Source organism: Panthera onca, chromosome D4 (genome assembly GCF_046562875.1).
Source record: "Panthera onca isolate mPanOnc1 chromosome D4, mPanOnc1 haplotype 2, whole genome shotgun sequence".
NCBI lineage: Eukaryota > Metazoa > Chordata > Mammalia > Carnivora > Felidae > Panthera > Panthera onca.
Window position 1 is genome coordinate 56,343,294 of NC_138351.1, and position 16,639 is coordinate 56,359,932.

General features: G+C 51.6%; 1 protein-coding gene across 2 annotated transcripts; it reads right to left on the reverse strand.

The window, feature by feature from the left end:
- Nucleotides 1–750: 750 nt before the first annotated feature.
- Nucleotides 751–16,610, reverse strand: NOL6 (nucleolar protein 6). Of its 2 annotated transcripts, none has more exons than XM_060609494.3 (26): nt 16,497–16,610; nt 15,252–15,458; nt 15,051–15,167; nt 11,987–12,166; nt 11,450–11,618; nt 11,084–11,218; nt 10,836–10,999; nt 10,627–10,747; nt 10,364–10,422; nt 10,178–10,279; nt 9,859–9,974; nt 9,533–9,710; nt 9,234–9,356; nt 8,912–9,060; nt 8,686–8,761; nt 8,317–8,457; nt 8,056–8,173; nt 7,824–7,978; nt 7,557–7,720; nt 6,950–7,102; nt 6,617–6,714; nt 5,717–5,841; nt 5,505–5,594; nt 4,911–5,105; nt 4,693–4,794; nt 751–4,468 (listed from the first exon to the last, which is right to left on the reverse strand). In XM_060609494.3, the coding sequence occupies exons 1-26, from the start codon at nt 16,548–16,550 to the stop codon at nt 4,319–4,321; spliced, it is 3,441 nt and encodes a 1,146-aa protein (XP_060465477.1). In that variant the 5' UTR covers nt 16,551–16,610; the 3' UTR covers nt 751–4,318. The 2 variants fall into 2 exon arrangements, with proteins under 2 accessions (XP_060465477.1, XP_060465478.1); XM_060609495.3 differs by lacking the exon at nt 16,497–16,610 and adding an exon at nt 16,158–16,224.
- Between the last annotated feature and the right edge of the window lie 29 nt (nt 16,611–16,639).

A 16,639-nucleotide genomic window follows, 5' to 3' on the forward strand; every position in this document is an offset into this window, starting at 1 on the left:
CCCAGCCCTATCCTGTGGAGGTTTCCAGTCTGGAACAGTAGGGGAGAGCTGGGTCCTGCTTTTGAAGATGTCCCAGTCAGGGGGACAGAGATTTCAGGCTTGAGGTAAGGTGGACCAGAGTGTACACACTCTCAACCCTCCCCTATCCTTGACTCTGCTCCTTTATGTCTTGCTGATAACAGCTTTATTCAGCTGCCCTGGGTGGAGGGAGAAGAGCAGGGCTGGCAGGTGGCCCAGGACAGAGGAGGGGGGCAGGCTTTGCACTCCTCTCTGCCCCATTGCACAGATCTAGAGTTCAGCTCTCCGTTCCTTTATTCCTCTTCACCCCAGCCCTTGGCTGCAGGAGAGCCCAGGCTTGGCAGCGGGGTCTGGAGACAGAATTCTCTGGATCTCCACACCCCCTGTGTGACCCTGGACAAGTTCCTACACCTCTCTGGGCCTCACGCAAACCAGAAAAATTATCCTCTCCATCCTGCTTTCAGAAGTTGAACTGTGAAAGGGAAATGAGTCTCTCTCTGGGTTTGGAACACCCTGGTCCCCATTAGTGCCCTGGGCAGTCTAAGAGTCCTGTTGCTCCCCACACACACCCTCCCCCCTCCCCCCCCACTCTGCAGCAGAGGGATGGGCAGGCAGGCTGACCTATTCTTGAGTAGGGTAGGGGTGACTCACGTGCCCCAGGCTTCCCCTCCCCTTAATCGCTCACCTGGATTAATCTATGACTCACAAAGCAAGTACCGGATGTTGGAGGGGTTGTATGTATGTTTGTTTATTGGGGTGGGGGCACTTGGACGAGTCCAAATCCGAGCAGCCCTCAGGACTTCTTTGAACGTAACCTGCTGCAAGGACCCCTAGGCTTTGGGATCTTGCTCTTTTTCTCCAAAGTCATGTGCTGGGCAGAGGAAAATAGGGTCTTCAGCTGAATGGATTCCAGTTTAGAGGAGATGGTGATACCACAGTCAGAAGAGAGGACACTTTGAGAATTCACTAAATGTAACCACACAGCGAGGCTTAGAAGGTCTGACAGAACTGGGGAAACCAAAGCCCCAAGAAGAAGGCTTTGTTTAAAACCACAGAAACAATCCAGAGTTTTTGCCTCTGCTTTTTTTTTTTTTTTAATATTTATTTTTGAGAAAGAGAAACAAAGACAGTGCAAGCCAGGGAGGGGCAGAGAGAGAGGGAGACACAGAATCCGAAGCAGGCTCCAGGCTCCAGGCTCCGAGCTGTCAGCACAGAGCCTGATGCAGGACTCGAAGTCACAAACCGTGAGATCATGACCCGAGCTGAAGCCAGACGCTTAACTGCTTAGACTGAGCCACTCAGGCACCCCCCACTCCCCCAGAGTTTTTGCCTCTTTATCTGAGAGCTTTCTCTCCTGACCTACTCTTCAAAAAAAGAGAGTTCCCCTTTTACAGTAACTCTGAGCTGGAGACAAAACCTGCACACAGACTAGTGCATACAGACATGTCCATGCCCCCCAACACACAGAGCAGACAAATCACTCCATACATCAGACTCCTACCCCATCATGTCCACCTGCAGACGTAAATGCAGAACCCCCCAGAGGCAGACACACCCACGGGGATGTATAACCTACATCCTGCCCAGCCTTGCTCACACAGGAGTTCCTAGTCTTCTCTCCTTCCCTTCCAATGAAGTTCCAGCTCCTCATGCCACCATGGTCATCTTAGACCACACCAGCCTCTTCACCCACTTCCTAGAGATTGGAGGAAACAGGTTGGAGCTACAGTGTGATGGACTGTGAGGTTGGAGCTACAGAGTGATGGAGCCTGGGCTGCCTGCTTTCTCCACAGTGCTGAGCAGGGAGTGCAGAAAGGTGGTACAGCTCCTTGGGTTGTTATCTGCCATCTTCCCTTGCCTCATTGTGCCCCTGACAAAGCCATTACCATGCCCATTTTACAGGTGGTGAAGCTGAGCCCATCAAGGGAAGTGATTTGCCCAAGGAAACATGGAGGTAGCAAGGCCAGGGCTCATTTTCCAAGTGGGGACTGGCGTCTGCACCTCTTGGAGCCACCTGCTGCAGTTTTGCCCGGGGGCAGATTCTGTTCCCTCCTTCACCAGGATAATCTAGAACTGGGTTTGTGAAAAGGCCAGAAGCTACAGGACTGAAGCCGACCCACGGATGGAAACAGGATGGTTTGAAACAGGCCAGCACCATCCTTCCCCAGAGCCTACAGAGGGACTGTGGAGAAAATAAGTGAAGAGGAACCAGGCAACACCACAGAACCAAGGTCCATGAGGGCTGGAACTGCATTTCTTTCCCCAAACACAAAGTCTTGTACACCTCTGCCTGGAGTTCATGAATCAAGAGCACAGCTCACATAGCCCATCAATGTATTCTCTATGACATGCCAACATCTAATCTCATGACGGTGACAGGTAGGGACCGGTACAGGTTCACAAAGACTAACAGACTTGGGACAAAATTCAAGATCAGGGCTCCCATATGTGGCTTATCGTCTTTTTTTTTTTTTTTTTAATCTTTATTTATTTTTGAGAGAGAGAGAGCAAGTGGGGGAAGAACAAAGGGAGAGGGAGACACAGAATCTGAGACAGGCTCCAGGTTCTGAGCTTTCAGCACAGAGCCCAACGCAGGGCTCAAACTCATGAACCATGAGATCATGACCTGAGCTGAAGTCAGACGCTCAACCAACTGAGCCACCCAGGCATCCCTTATCATCTTGAGGATGAACCCTGATAGCCAGGCATCAATCTCTTCACAAACAGACCCATGCCTGCTGCTGAACCTTTCAGAAAATGAGGATAACTAAAAGCACATACTTCACAGGGCTGGTATTGTTGCATGATCACGTTCCTGCACATAAGACATGTAAAATAACGGAGTGCCCAGCATTTACCAGGCACTCAAAATGTCAGCTGCATCTTAATTCTCAGGGTGTAACTCATTGTCACCTCCACACTCATTCTAGGCAGAGATTACAAATTATGATTCCCTTGTCCTTAAAGCATTTTGGTGGGCCTGCTTGCTCTCCATCTGCCTGGCCTAGATGCCCCTTCTGCACACACCTGCATCCTACTTGAGCATTGTCCTGGGTACCACGAAGGTGCCAAGAAATCTGTTCAAACATGTTACCTGCCCCCAGAGAGTTTACTTCTAGGAGACAATGTTAAAACTATGGCAGAAAAGCCAGGAACATGGGGAAATTAAGTGACTTAATTTTAAATCAGAGTTTAAAACAACAGAAGAGTTCACGCCCTGTATGCAACTACGAAGTAAACCGAACAGACAGTAATTGCTCTCATGTTTCAGACGAGAGAAAGAGCACCTCAGGCTGGGGGCGAGGGAAGGGTTGGAGGAGGAAGCACTATTCGAGCTGAGTCTGGAAAAACAGCCAGGATTAGGGGAGACGGAGAAGGGAGAGGCTGCTGCAAGTGGGGTGTGGACCGGGGTGAAAGGAGGCAGCACCGCCCCCCACCCTGGCACTGAGAGCTCCTGGAGAGCAGGACTTGGGGCTTGTTCCCCCTGCACCCTTACTGCAGGGATGCAGTGGGGACAGTGTGTGACATGAATGGGCAGATGCCATGGAGCCGGGGGACTGAGACACTGAGCAGCCAGGGCAACACTGAGTGCTTTCTGCAGCTCTCCCGGACTAGGGGACCATCTGTCCCCCTCACCCCTTCTCTGGTTCATTGGGTACCCAGCCCCTCCTGTCCTCTGTGCTTTCCCATGGTGTACCCTGGAAAGTAACAGCACCCACACAGGAGAGACCCGTGTCCCTTCAATGGGCTCTATTCATACACACAGAGCCCCTTTCCCACTGCTCAGTGCAGATATTCTGTGACCCTCAAGAAGTGCCATACCTTCTCTGGACCCCATTTAAAGGCCTGACACTGCCCTGAAGGGCATACTAAGGTGTAGGCACACATCCTGGCAATGGGAAGGGGAGACAGCCTCAGCCTTGGGCAAATGTCCTCCTCTCCACACTTCTGGAAACATCCTAGGAAGAAAAGGAAAAAAAAAAAAAAAGCCCAGACTAAGGCTGACAGGTGGATGGATCTCCTGGGTTCATTCAGTTTGCTGAGCTGGCTTGCCCTCCTCTTCTGGAAGTTCAGACAGGCCCAGGGGACTCTGTAAGAAACCAGGCCCCTGCTCTGATGCTGAGGCATCAGACAGAAATTTGGGGCAGGGCTTTTCTAGGGGAACATCTCAGTGTGTTTAGGCCAGCAGGTACTCCATGGAAGATCCGTACGCAACGAGGATGGAGATCATGCCATTGACATCTTGCTCCAGAGGTCTGAAGTCCGGCTGTACACCTACAGCTTGCTCCTGGGGTGGAGATCACACAGTCCACCTCTCACTTCGGGCCTCCACAGCCTGTACCAGGCCTTCACCCAGGATGGCAAAGTCCTCCAGGATCGCTTCTACATTGGGCACCATCACCAGCTCCCCACTTTGAGACACCACCATGTGCCCCTTTGTGTTGGACGCCTAGGGGAACCAGAGAAATATGGACTGAGGTGTCACAGAGGCACACCCAGAGACACCAAGCCGGGTGGGGGTGGGGAGCAGTAGCAGTAGTATAGATCGACACACAAGACACATGCTTCACACCTGACCCATGCAGTCAGGGAGCATGCCACATACAGACATGCATGCCCACATGGAACCACATGAACACACTTGGGAACAACACTTATCATCAGCCAGCACACCTTGAAGGGCTGGGGCTGGAAGCTGGTGGGCTTCCAGAGAACACCAATCACCTCTCCACCATGCTGGTCATAAAAGAAAAGGGCCAGGTCCCCAAAGGCCTCCTAGGAAAGGGCAGGACATAGATAATATTACACATAGACATCTGAGAGTCACCTCCATGGCCCCAGCTTCACCTGGAAGCCCCCTCCCCAGGTTTAGTCAGCCCTTTAGGACCTACCCTGAGCTGTGCCAGATAAAGCTGAGGAGGATCGTAGCCTAGCACAGGCATCAAGGACGAGGGCCCTGGCTCATTGAGCAGGCCACGGCAGAAGGAGGCAGCTGGTGAGTCCACGGCTTGGCGGTGCCGGGGGATGTGGCGGGGAGACAGGCGGATCAACACGTCATACATATCCAAGGGTGGCCGGAACACTGTCTGAGGGAGTACCGTAGTGCCCACTGGAAGTTGGGAGCTGGACCACAAAGCCTTCCACATGCCCACCTTGGTTCCCTCCTTCCCTTTTGTCTGACCCCCCATTAGGGGCCCAAATGTTCATCTGAAGGTGGGAACATCAAGCCCCAGCTGGTGTCAGCCAGCTTCAATCTGTCAGGAGGAGCACAGGTTACAAGTGTGAGGCCTGGATAGAGCCAGGGACCTGGTTCTCCTGCAGGTTCCACCACTGCCAGGCACCATGGGCAGTATCAATGCCTTCTGTGGATTCAGTCTTGCCAAACAAGAGGGCTGAGCATCCTGTGAGAGCCCCTATAGCTTCAGATTCCCAATGTTCAAAGACAGAATCCCTAGAACCCGAGTCACTCTTGGTCAAGGGCTTACCCTGATGTCCCCAGGCCCCCGGGGATCCATTAGCTGCTTCTCTAGGACAGGCAAGGCCTCGGCTGCCAGGACCACAAGCTGCTGTAGGATCTGAGGGGATACACACAATCAAATACATCAAACCTGAGTGTGGGTCTTTCTTAGCTCATGCTCGGCCTGCTTCCTCCTTGGGGGAGAAGACCACAAATTTAGAGGTAAGGATGGGATTGAACCTGGGGTGATGGTCCATCCTGTGTCCATACAGAGTTTTTACGATCCTGGGGGGTAAGGATGACCATGACTGGGAGTTGTCTCCGAGCTGCCAGGAAGCCACTGCGGATCTCCACCTGCTCTTCCACTGTGAACAAGAGGGGGTCCTGGGTCAGCCTGCCCCCTTCCCCAGCTCTACTACCCCAGATCTTCCTACTGTACACCCAACAGCTGCCCATCACAGGGATTTTCCAGTGCCCCTCCCCCAAAGGACAAAGGCAATGTAAAGGACACCATGTTTGCCTCAATTGGGTGGGGCGTTAAACTCTCAGCCTCAGCCCAAAGGCAGAATTTTCCACTGCCTGGCACCCCATTCTAGTTTCCGGGCCGACACAAGCTGAGGCCTGCCCCTGACCCCCTTCCCACCCTATGCTCCCACACACCTGGGGAATTAGGAAGCTGACACCCTCCTCTCTGCTTGGACCAGGAACTCCTCATGTTACAGCTGAAAATCATCACCCCCACTCACCAAGAAGTCTGGACATCTATTCTAACCTGGGCCCTGCCCTGATCCCCACAAGACTTCTCACTTAGTGTTCAGGGTCCCCCTTCTACTCTCCTTTCCCCTTCACAGCCCCCTCCAGGTAGCTTGTTTACCACCCCCGTCCATTCTGTTTCTGAGCATCATAGGAACAAACCATAGCTCTATAGCCTTAGAGCTCCCTAAAGCCTTGACTGGGCCTCTTCCTCCTAGTAACTCCCCACCCCAAGGCATCAGGGCCAGGCACAGATATCTGGGAAGGAGAAGCCACGAAAAAAGCCCTATCTAATAAACTGGCGTGGAAAACCCTTGTGTGCCCTATTGCTCTGCAATCCACAAAGGTTTTTTCTTGCAGGAGTCTGACCCCAGTCCTACCACTTACCAGTGAGCTCATTGTTGAGGTTGACAATAAGGGGGTTGTTCTTCCAATCAAAGGTTGATATCAACAAAAGGAACCGAAGGAAGCCCACCTGGGGGGAGCTGAGAAGAAGGAATGAGTAAAGGGTCTGGGCCCAACCACACATCCCAGGGCTTTCCCCACGGCCTAGACAATCTAGACCCCCCAGCATGGATGGGGGTGGGAGGTGTCTTAGAACCTCTTCTGTCACTTTTTTTAGCTACCCTTTCCCATTTGGACTGAAGGTACAGCCTAAGGGATGACAACTGGCCCCAAGGGGAACTTTCTGGCTAGAGAAAAGATGGAGTTCGGAATCACCTGGGAGGGGTGAAGGGCTCAGGGTGCAAGAAAAGAGCAGCAACCACCAGGTCCAGGCTCTCATCGGTGAGCCCCTCACCCAGAAGCTGGGCGCGCACCCACCGCTTGGCCAGCCGTGCCACACCTGAGAAGGCTGGGTGCTGCTGCTGGAGTCTGTGGGGGGAAGAGGGAAGTGGCAATGAGACTCAGGCACTCAGGGCCCAAGAAGAGTATTTCTGCTCTACCACCACTATTTATTCAACCTTTACCCAAAGTTGCCCTCTGTACAGAATCTCACATCCCCCTAACTAACACCCCAACAGATCAGTCCTATAAAATTCCCATTTCAGGGGCGCCTGGGCGGTGCAGTCGGTTAAGTGTCTGGCTCTTGACTTCGGCTCTGGTCATGATCTCATGGTTCTGTGAAATTGAGCCCCACATCAAGTTCTGTGCTGACAGCACAGAGCCTGCTTGGGATTCTCTCTCTCTTCCTCTCTCTAAAAAATGAATACATAAACCATGGTATAAATTTATACCAGGTGGCCTCCCAGAGAGACAGGTGGCCAGGAGAGCAGAATAGAAACAGGCAAGGATCTACAGACAGAAGAACCTATGCAGGTGGCCATACCCATGCAAGGCACTGGTGAGCAGGGGCAACTGCCTTGTGTCCCTCTCAAGGCGGAGGGAGGCAGGCGTGTCCCTCAATGAGATCATCCCCTCAGGGCTCCGCATTTCCCTCAGGATCTGGGGCTCCCGCTGATAGGCCACACGAATCCGGAACACAAACCCATCCTGTTCAAAGAGGGTATGGGATGGGAGACACGTGTCAGCATGGGACACCCTAACACCCTGTGCCCTCCCTCTCTGGGGAATCCCTACCCTACACCAGTCTAACCTTGAGGACATCAGTGTGCATGGCTGTGGCACGACACTGTAGCCCATGCTGTTGGGTCAGCAGCTCCGCCAGGCGCAGCTGGAAGGCAGCTCGGACCCGGCGTATGGCCTCAGCATCCTGTGGCCACTGACCACTGCCCTCCAGATGACATACCACTAGGAAGAAAAGAGGTTCAAGACTGCAGCATGGAGTGGGAACAATTTCTCTCAACCCCTCCCAAGAGGATCCTCACCAGTCATGGGCTCCACATAGGCTGGACAGGGCTTGTCAGGCCGAGGCAACAGCGAGGCCTGCTCTCGCAAGTGATCGTAGAAGGAGTAGGCTGGCCAGACTGGGGTTGGTGGGAACACCTATGGAAGATGCAGGGCTGAGGTAGGGGCTCAGGACTGAGAAAGTGAACACAGTCAGGAGTCGGAAAGGGGAATACTGGAGGAATGGGGTAGAGACAAGGAATCGCTAAGCAGAAAAGGCTTCCTGCCACCTTCCACCTCACCTCAGTGTAGCGCAGTACTGGATGAGCTCCCTGCACAGCAGACACAGTCAACGGGAGACCTTCTAGCCCCCACAGGAGGCGGCTGAGGTCATCGTAGCAACGCACTGCTGCTGCCAGGGCTTCCTCACCTGTGCTGGAGGTCTGAGAGGGAGAACACAGTCAGTCAGGAGGCCAGGACCCTACAGAACCCCACCACCACCCAGGATATTGCCACAGCTCGGGCTGCTGCAGAGCCAGCACCCCCTCTGCTGGACACTATGAGAAGTGCAGCCCGGCTGAGGTGTGCTCTCCACCCCCTACCTAAGCTGGCCACACAAGCTACTCTGCAACCCCTAGCCTTAACCCTTAGCCCTGACCCATGACCCTTACCTCTTTCGGGCTTTGGATCAACGCGTCCAGAAGGCCCCCCACATAGTGGACACAGGTATCTGGGATGTCGGCATGGCTGGGAAAGGGGCAGAGACTCAGTGTGGGCACTGAGGAATATGGAGAATGCTGCTGGACATTCGCTGCTCAGCCCAAAGCCTGGGCCAGACCCTCCTAAAAGGCTCCCCAACCCACCGGTGCTTCCCAGCATCCAGATGCTAACACTCACAGTGCCAAGAGATGGGTGACCACCTGGTGGGGAATAAGGCGCTTCTGGGCCATAGAGGCTGCCTCCCAGACCACAGCTTCCCGAATGGCTCCATCCTGGAAACGCCGAAGCTCTGAGCGAAATCCCCAGAACTGGCGGAAGTCAGCAGCCTGAGGAAAGGCAATGGGTGGTGGAAGAAATCAACAAAGATGGGCTTTATCAGAAATCCCCAACAGGACTCAATCCAGGTGGCATGAGGATGATCCACCCTACTCCTGCCAGTGCACGGCCCGGAGTTCCCAAGACAGAGCCAAATCACCCCCCAGACCCCAGAGCTCCTCACCTCGGGCTGGTTGGCTTCCGGACCCAACTCAAGGACACTGGTCAGCCCCTCAGGCCGGAGGAGCAATCCTAGGGTCAGGGTCCCAGAGTCTCTGTGCTTCGGTGGATCCTGGCTAATGTCCCACTATAGGGTGTAAAAAGGCTGAGTTCAAGCCAAGAATGCCCCAGCTTGACCTGGAAATCCAGTTTCCAACTAGGTAGAAAGATCTAGCTAGAGGGATGGTGTGTCTTTTGTATTCCCTGAGACCCTAGATCTAGTCCTCCTTAAACCCACAAACTCCCTACCCCATAGCACCTCACCTCTAACACTGGGGGCCGAGAGTGGGCCAGCAGGTGAAGGCGGGACCCCAGACCCTGCTCCAGGAGGGTGGTCAGTGAGCCCAAAGCAGCTGAAACATAGTCCCCACCAAGATCCTGCAGCTCTGGCCACAGCTTTAGCCGGTGACATGCTGCCTGCAGGCGACTCAGTGGATGGAGACTAGAGGGACAAAGAGACAGAATGAGGTACTGCTGACCCCAAGTACCACCCCCTCCCCAAAACCAGGAACATCTGAGCACCTCTGCCCCACCACTGTAGCTCCAGGGAAAAAGAACACACTGACATAGCCTGTCAGCCATAAACTTACTGCAAGACGTGGTCAAAAGCCCGGATCATGGGTTTGGGAGTCATCAGCAAAAATTGGAATCCATCATCAGCTCTGCTGTCCAGCAATGCCATAGACAGCCGTGCCTCATGCTGTACCTGGGGCCACAGGGTAAGCAGGGAACTCACATGTGAGATTATCACCACTATACCCCTCCCTTCAGTGACCTGAGGGCTCAGACCAAGAGACATGCCTGACCTAAGCTCTTTGGAGAAGAGTTTCTGGGGTTCTGGTACTGGTAGAAGGGACACAGTCTGGACTGGGACACCTGGGGAATCCAGGAATGGGGAACCATTGGTACCTGGTGGTAAGTAGAGGCAGTGACATCAGCACAGAGGTTGAGACAGCCTGAGGAGTCCAGGAAGACAACAGAGAAGGCCTGATGGAAGTCAGCCAGGGCCGGCTTGGAGGCATAAAAAAGAAGCCAGTCAGGGTTGAGGCCTTACCTTCAGGCCTCCTTGCCCAGCCCCAGCCCTGCCCCACTCACCAAGGAAGGATCTGAGCTGAGACATAAGCTGATCCCATTGACTGTCAAATCTGTGGTGGCTGAAGTGAGCCAGAGAAGATGGGTGTGTCAGAAGGTATCCTCCTCCCTGGGGACCCAGCACTAATGACACTCTCCCTCCTCCCTGCCTCCAGAATTCAGTTTGTTCTTCTGTCTTATGTTAAGAAACTGAATGACCCTTGATAGAATGAGAGGATTCACAGGATGAGTAGAACCCTTGGCCTTTCTGAGTCTAGCCACCTTACCCAGAAACTGCAAGACGCTTCTCAGGACCTGGTAGCCACTCATGGTGGTGTGGATCTTGCGTGTGGACACAAGGAAGGCAACCAGCATGGAGACAAGGAACCCACTGAACCCTCCCAGGCCCTGAAAAAGAGATGGAGACAGAGAGGCCCAAGCTCAGAGCCAACCCGCCACTCAGTGAGGCAGGAAAGCTGGGCCACTCCCAACTAACCTTGTCCAGTTCCCGCTGCCGCAGCCAGACCTTCAGAAGTGCCACGCCATCCTTCAGCCCCAAGGCTGAGCCCAGCACAGTTGACAGCAGCTGCACGTGAGACTCAAGGGCCATGTCCTGCAGAACCCATGTATTATAGTGGGGGGTGGGAGGCTCTGGGCTACCTGTGGGGGAGGGGAAGCCATGAGAAGAGAAATCCCCACAACACTCTTCCCTTCAGCTCCACCTTGACACAAGTGCCTGCTCACCATCCCCTGGGGGACTCTGCCCTCGGTACCAGGCAGAGCGCACATTGTTCTTAGATGGCAGCAGGCGGCACGGGCGGAAGAAGTCAGGTGGAGGGCATGGATGCAGACGTACAGTGACCAGGCGCTCATCCTTCCCTGGGGGAGACAGGGAGTGCTGAGATCCTTCCAGGTGGGTCTCTGTGCCACCCTCCTCCTACCTGAGGGTACCGGGTACCATGCCCTCCCACTTCAGAATCTGAGGTCTTTGTACCTTCCCCCTCAAACCTGAGGCCTAAGCCTCTCACCTTGGACTTGAGGCCCCATGCCCCCCCCACCACTGAATCTGTCACTCCATACTGTGCCTTCAGCCCAGTATGTGCCTCCCACCATGTGGCCGAAGTAGCAGCGAGGGTTTCAGGTGGCAGCCATTGGTGTAGGAGAAGCGAACACTGCCAAAGAAGGGGTCTTGGCCCAGGTGGTGAGCTAACTGGGCCAGGTAGAGAGCACGCTTGCGGAAGTAGCGCTGGTTCAACCCATCCTTGTCCTGTAGGAGCTCCTGGAGAGGGTCAGAAAAGAGAGACATGCCCAGGCACTTAAATGCTTTTTGTTAGAGAGCTTGGAGGCCAAGATGAAGCCAAGGTGAGTCACAGTTTAGAAACCTCAGGGAGTTTTGCTGGCCAGAGCGCATGAACCAGGGACAACACCACCATATCTAGTTCTCAGATGACGAAGGCAAAGTTCCAAAGGGCAGCAACTGGCCCAAAGGCACATTTAAGCTGCCCTCAAGATGACAGCAGTGATCTGCTCTTTTGATTTCGAGTTCAGATTTCAATCCCCTGGCAAGTGGCAGGTGGGAAAGAAAGACCCAAGAATTTGTAGGTGGTGAAGCAGCAGTCTCTCCATTCCCCAAACTCTAGACCTCACCTTGGGCATGGTCACTGCCATATCCACATTAATGTCCGGCCGGACGCAGGTACCCAGAAGGTAGCTGCCCACAACAGTGACCTGGGCTGGAGGCAGGAAGCAGAAAGAGCCCTTCACAGTATAGGGCACTTGGTGGAGGGGTACTCGAACCCCAGCTGGGAGCCAGGTCTGGTCAGTCAGCTGTGGGGACAGAGACAGTGATACATATTATTTGACTGCCTCCCTGACATGTCCCCTTGGTGTCTAGTAGACGTCTCAAATTAAACATAGCACATTTGAGGGGCGCCTAGATGGCTAAGTAGGTTAAGTATCCAACTCTTGATTTTGGCTAGGTCATGATCTCGTGGTTCATGGGTTTGAGCCCCACATCAGGCTCTGTGCTGAGGGCATGGAACCTGCTTGGGATTCTCTCTCACTCTCTCTCTCTGCCCCTCATCAACTTGTGCATGCATGCTCTTTCTCAAAATAAATAAATAAATTTTAAGAAAATAAAAACAAAAATAAACACATCAATACATTTGAAGTCAAACTCCCAGTCTTTCTGTAAACACATCCTCTCCATTAAGGCAACTTCATTCTAGTTGCTCAAGCCCAAAACATTTAAATCACCTGAACTCATCTCTTAAAAACATCCATTTCACTTTTAAGAGCATCCAGACACTAACCACCTCTACTTCTCTATCCTAATCTGAGATGCCACCATTTTCCAGTGGATCACCGCATAATAGGTTTCTAGCTAGTCTCCCTGATTTTATCTTTATCCCCTTCCCTTCTACCTTTAACACAACAGCCTGAGTGAATTACATTCTTAAAAATTATCAAGGACCCTCAAAGAGCTCTTTTTACGTGAGTTATATCTATACTCACCGTATTAGAAATTAAAATGAAGAATTAAAAAAAATTTATTACTTTTTTTTTAACTTAAATTTTAGTTAGTTGACATACAGTGCAATATTGGTTTCAGGAGTAGAATTCAGTGATTCATCACTTACAACACTCAGTGCTCATCACAAGTGCCCTCCTTAATACCCATCACCCATCTAGCCTATCCCCCACCCACGTCCCTCCATCAGCCCTCAGTTTGTTCTCTATCATTAAGCGTCTTTTGTGGTTTGTTTCCTTCTCTTCCTCCCCCCACCCCAGCCATTCTCATATGTTCAGCTTTTTTATTTCTTTTTTTATTAAAAAAAATTTTTTTAAACATTTTATTTATTCTTGAAAGACAAAGAGACAGAGCACAAGCAGGGGAGGCGCAGAGAGAGATTGGGAGACACAGAATCCAAAGCAGGCTCCAGGCTCTGAACCGTCTGCACAGAGCCCGATGCAGGGCTCGAACTCATGAACCGTGACATCATGACCTGAGCTGAAGCTGGATGCTTACCCGACTAAGTCACCCAGGTGCCCAACACCTGTTTTATTTCTTAAATTCCACCTATGAATGAAATCATATGGTATTTACCTCTCTGTTTGCCTTATCTCACTTAGCATACTACATTCTAGCTCCATCCACGTTGTTGCAAATGGCAAGGTTTCATTCTTTTTGATGGCTGAGTAATATCCCATTGTATATGTATACCACATTTTTATCCATTCATCATTCAATGGACATTTAGGCTCTCTCCATAGTTTGACTATTGTTGATAATGCTGCTATAAACATTGGGGTGCATGTACCCCTCGAATCTGTATTTTTCATCCTTTGGATAAATACCTAACAGTGCAATTGTTGGATGGTAGGGTAGCTGTTTTTAGTTTTGTGAGGAACCTCCACACTGTTCTCCAGAGTAGCTGCACCAGTTTGCATCCCCACCAACAGTGCAAGAGGGTTTCCCTTTTTCCACATCTTCATCAACACCTGTCGTTTCTTGTGTTATTAATTTTAGCCACTCTGACAGGTGTGAGGTGGTATCTCATCATGGTTTTGATTTGTATTTCCCTGACAATGAGTGATGTTGAGCATCCTTTCATGTGTCTGTTAGCCATGTGGATATCTTCTTTGGAAAAGTATCTATTTATGTGTTCTGCCCATTTCGTAGCTGGGTTATTTGTTTTTTGGGTGTTGAGTTCAGTAAGTTCTTTATAGATTTTGGATACTAACCCTTTATCAGATGGGTCATTTGCAGATATCTCCTCTCATTCTGTAGGCTTTTAGTTTTGTTGATATTTTTTTCTTTTTTTTAGAGAGTGTGTGAGCAGGGAAGAGGGGAAAACAGAGACAGAAAATCTTAAGCAGGCTCCATGCTCAACATGGAGCCTAACACAGGGCTCGATCCCACGACCCCAGGATCACAACCTGAGCTGAAATCAAGAGTCAGACATTTAACCGATTGAGCCACCCAGGTGCCCCTGAGTCAACTTTTTAAAAATGAAGCTAGATCACATCACTGTTACACCAAAAAAACGTCCCATCAGTGGTTCCTCTTTTTACCCAGAGCAACAGCCAGTCCTTGTTTCGGTGTAACGAGGCCCTGAGTGAAATGCCTCCTTCCTCCATTGCCTTTTTGAACTCGTGTCCTTCTATTTTCCCCTCATTTAATCCCAGGAACATACCAGACTTACTACTGCCTTTGAACCTTTGTGTTGACTATTCCTTCCTTAGATATCTACATGGTTGACTCACTTCCTCCAAATCGTCAGACTACTGTCACTTCAATGAGGCCTACCTCAACTACCCTATTTAAAATTGGAAACCATTCCCACCCTCTGATATTCCCACAATCCCCTTACCTTGCCCTACTTTCTCCTCTTTCCATAGTGTTTACCATTTTCTAATATTGCCACTCAGTTTACTCATCATGTTTATTGTCTACTATCTGTAAGTCCAACACTAGAAAGTGGGCTGCTTTGTTCACTGATGTATCCTAAGAACACAGCTAATGCAAGGAACATAAATGTTTGCTGAACAAATGAACACACGGTTGACTGTACTTCCAGTTGAGCCTCCTGGCAGTGAAAATGAGCTCCCTAGGACCCCACGCCCTCTGAAGAAGAGCAAGGCCTTGTTTCAGAGGCCTACACTGAGGACCTCTCCTGGACTTCCCAGTTCTTCACTCTACCTGCATTACCTGGGTCTTAGGAGTTGAGGGCACCTTCAGGACTCGCTGGTTGACCTCCCGTAGGAAAGCATCGATCCGCTCCTTCTTCTTCTCTGACAGCCTTACTTCCTTTAGTAGCTCCTCTACCTGTAAGAAGAGATAGGGGTGAGTTCTTCACCTCAGGGTTCCAGGACCATCCCTCTAACCCAAGCCCCAGCCACCCAGTAGTACCTGCAAACGAAGCAAGCTAGAGTGGAACAGACTCTCAGTCTCCCGAAGGCGGTTTAGCTCTTCATTGGTAGGCTCCTTGTACAGTTCTGCCTGGCTAAGCTTCACTGGCTGCAGGAGACTCTCCATTGGAGACCCAACCAAGGTACACTTCTTAGAGTACTCCTTCTTTCCTTCCTGGCGTGTGTCTTCCAGAGCTAGTTCCATCACCTGTGGCCAATGAGAAGAGAAGCCAGTGTGAGGTCAAAGGTGTGTAGCATGCACTGCCTAAAATGCTACCATGATAGGACATGGATAAATGCTTCACAGGCTCCTGTTCACTCTTTTGAACGGAAGTCAGACTGCAAAACCCAGGATTATCATTACTTAGAACATTACTGAGCTCTAGTCTTAAAACTCCTGAGTTGAGGGTTCCCTGTCTATTTGACAGCACAAGCATGGAGCTTGGCTTGGAGCTGGAAGGGGTAGTAGTTGACTGAGCCCTGACCTAAACAATGCCTGAGCTCCTTGTATTTCCAGATACTACGCATCAGGAATCTTCCTCTTTTGCTGGGTTTGTCCTGGGAATTCACAAATGCCATCTCCACTCTTGCTCTATCCAAATACTGCCAACCTCTAACCTGCCAGCAATCCCTGACCGTAGATTACATCAGTATACATTAAGTGGTCAGTGCTGGAAAGACCTAAACCTACTGCCTCAGGAAAATATACTCAGTAAATCATCCAATCTTCAGTAATCCCAGAAGAAAATGTACACTTGAAGGAAATCAAGGTTTCACAGGTAGTATGCCTACTCTGTCAGCAGGCATCCACACCCTGCACACCCTGGTCTGCAGAATCCTAAACCTTCTTCCCTACAGCCATGGCCCCCGCCTCTACCCCACAGTCCTACACTGGAGAGAGCCTTACTGGAGGGCTCCAGAAGAACCACCATGTGCCCTCCATTACAGCGGCGAGCACAGAACTAGGCACAAGAGGTCAGATCTCATCCAATGACAAGAAAGAGAACCTGGTCGGGGAAATGACCGACGTCACAGAGCTTTCGAAGGAGTGAGCTCAGTAAACTTTATTGCTGCTATCCAAATAACGCCAGGTTCCCCCTGGGTCTGTCTCGGTGCGCCAGACTGGCAACATGGGGGAATAAGGCTCCTCCAGAAGGGACGGCCATCCTGTCCCTCGTCGGCGAGCTGTCAGACTCTGCCACCTCTTGCACGTAGAACATTCCTCCCTCCCAGATGGCTCACCCACCTCCGGGTCCCCAGCAGCTGCCCGATGTTTCGCTCCCGCAGGGGCCGGCCCCATCACTCGGAGTCCAGGTCTTGCTCACGCACTTTGGTTCAAAGCCCACGTGCTCAGCACTTCTTCCCACCCTGGCTGAATTGCTGAACCCC

What these genes read in the sequence shown, in the direction of transcription:
- NOL6 (XM_060609494.3), bottom strand. Translation starts at nt 16,550, where the DNA reads ATGGGGCCGGCCCCTGCGGGAGCGAAACATCGGGCAGCTGCTGGGGAC. An exon ending in TCAGCTCAGATCCTTCCTTG is followed by an intron (nt 10,280 to 10,363) that starts GTGAGTGGGGCA and finishes TATGCCTCCAAG; the next exon opens with CCGGCCCTGGCTGACTTCCA. An exon ending in TGCACACTGATGTCCTCAAG is followed by an intron (nt 7,721 to 7,823) that starts GTTAGACTGGTG and finishes CTCTTTGAACAG; the next exon opens with GATGGGTTTGTGTTCCGGAT.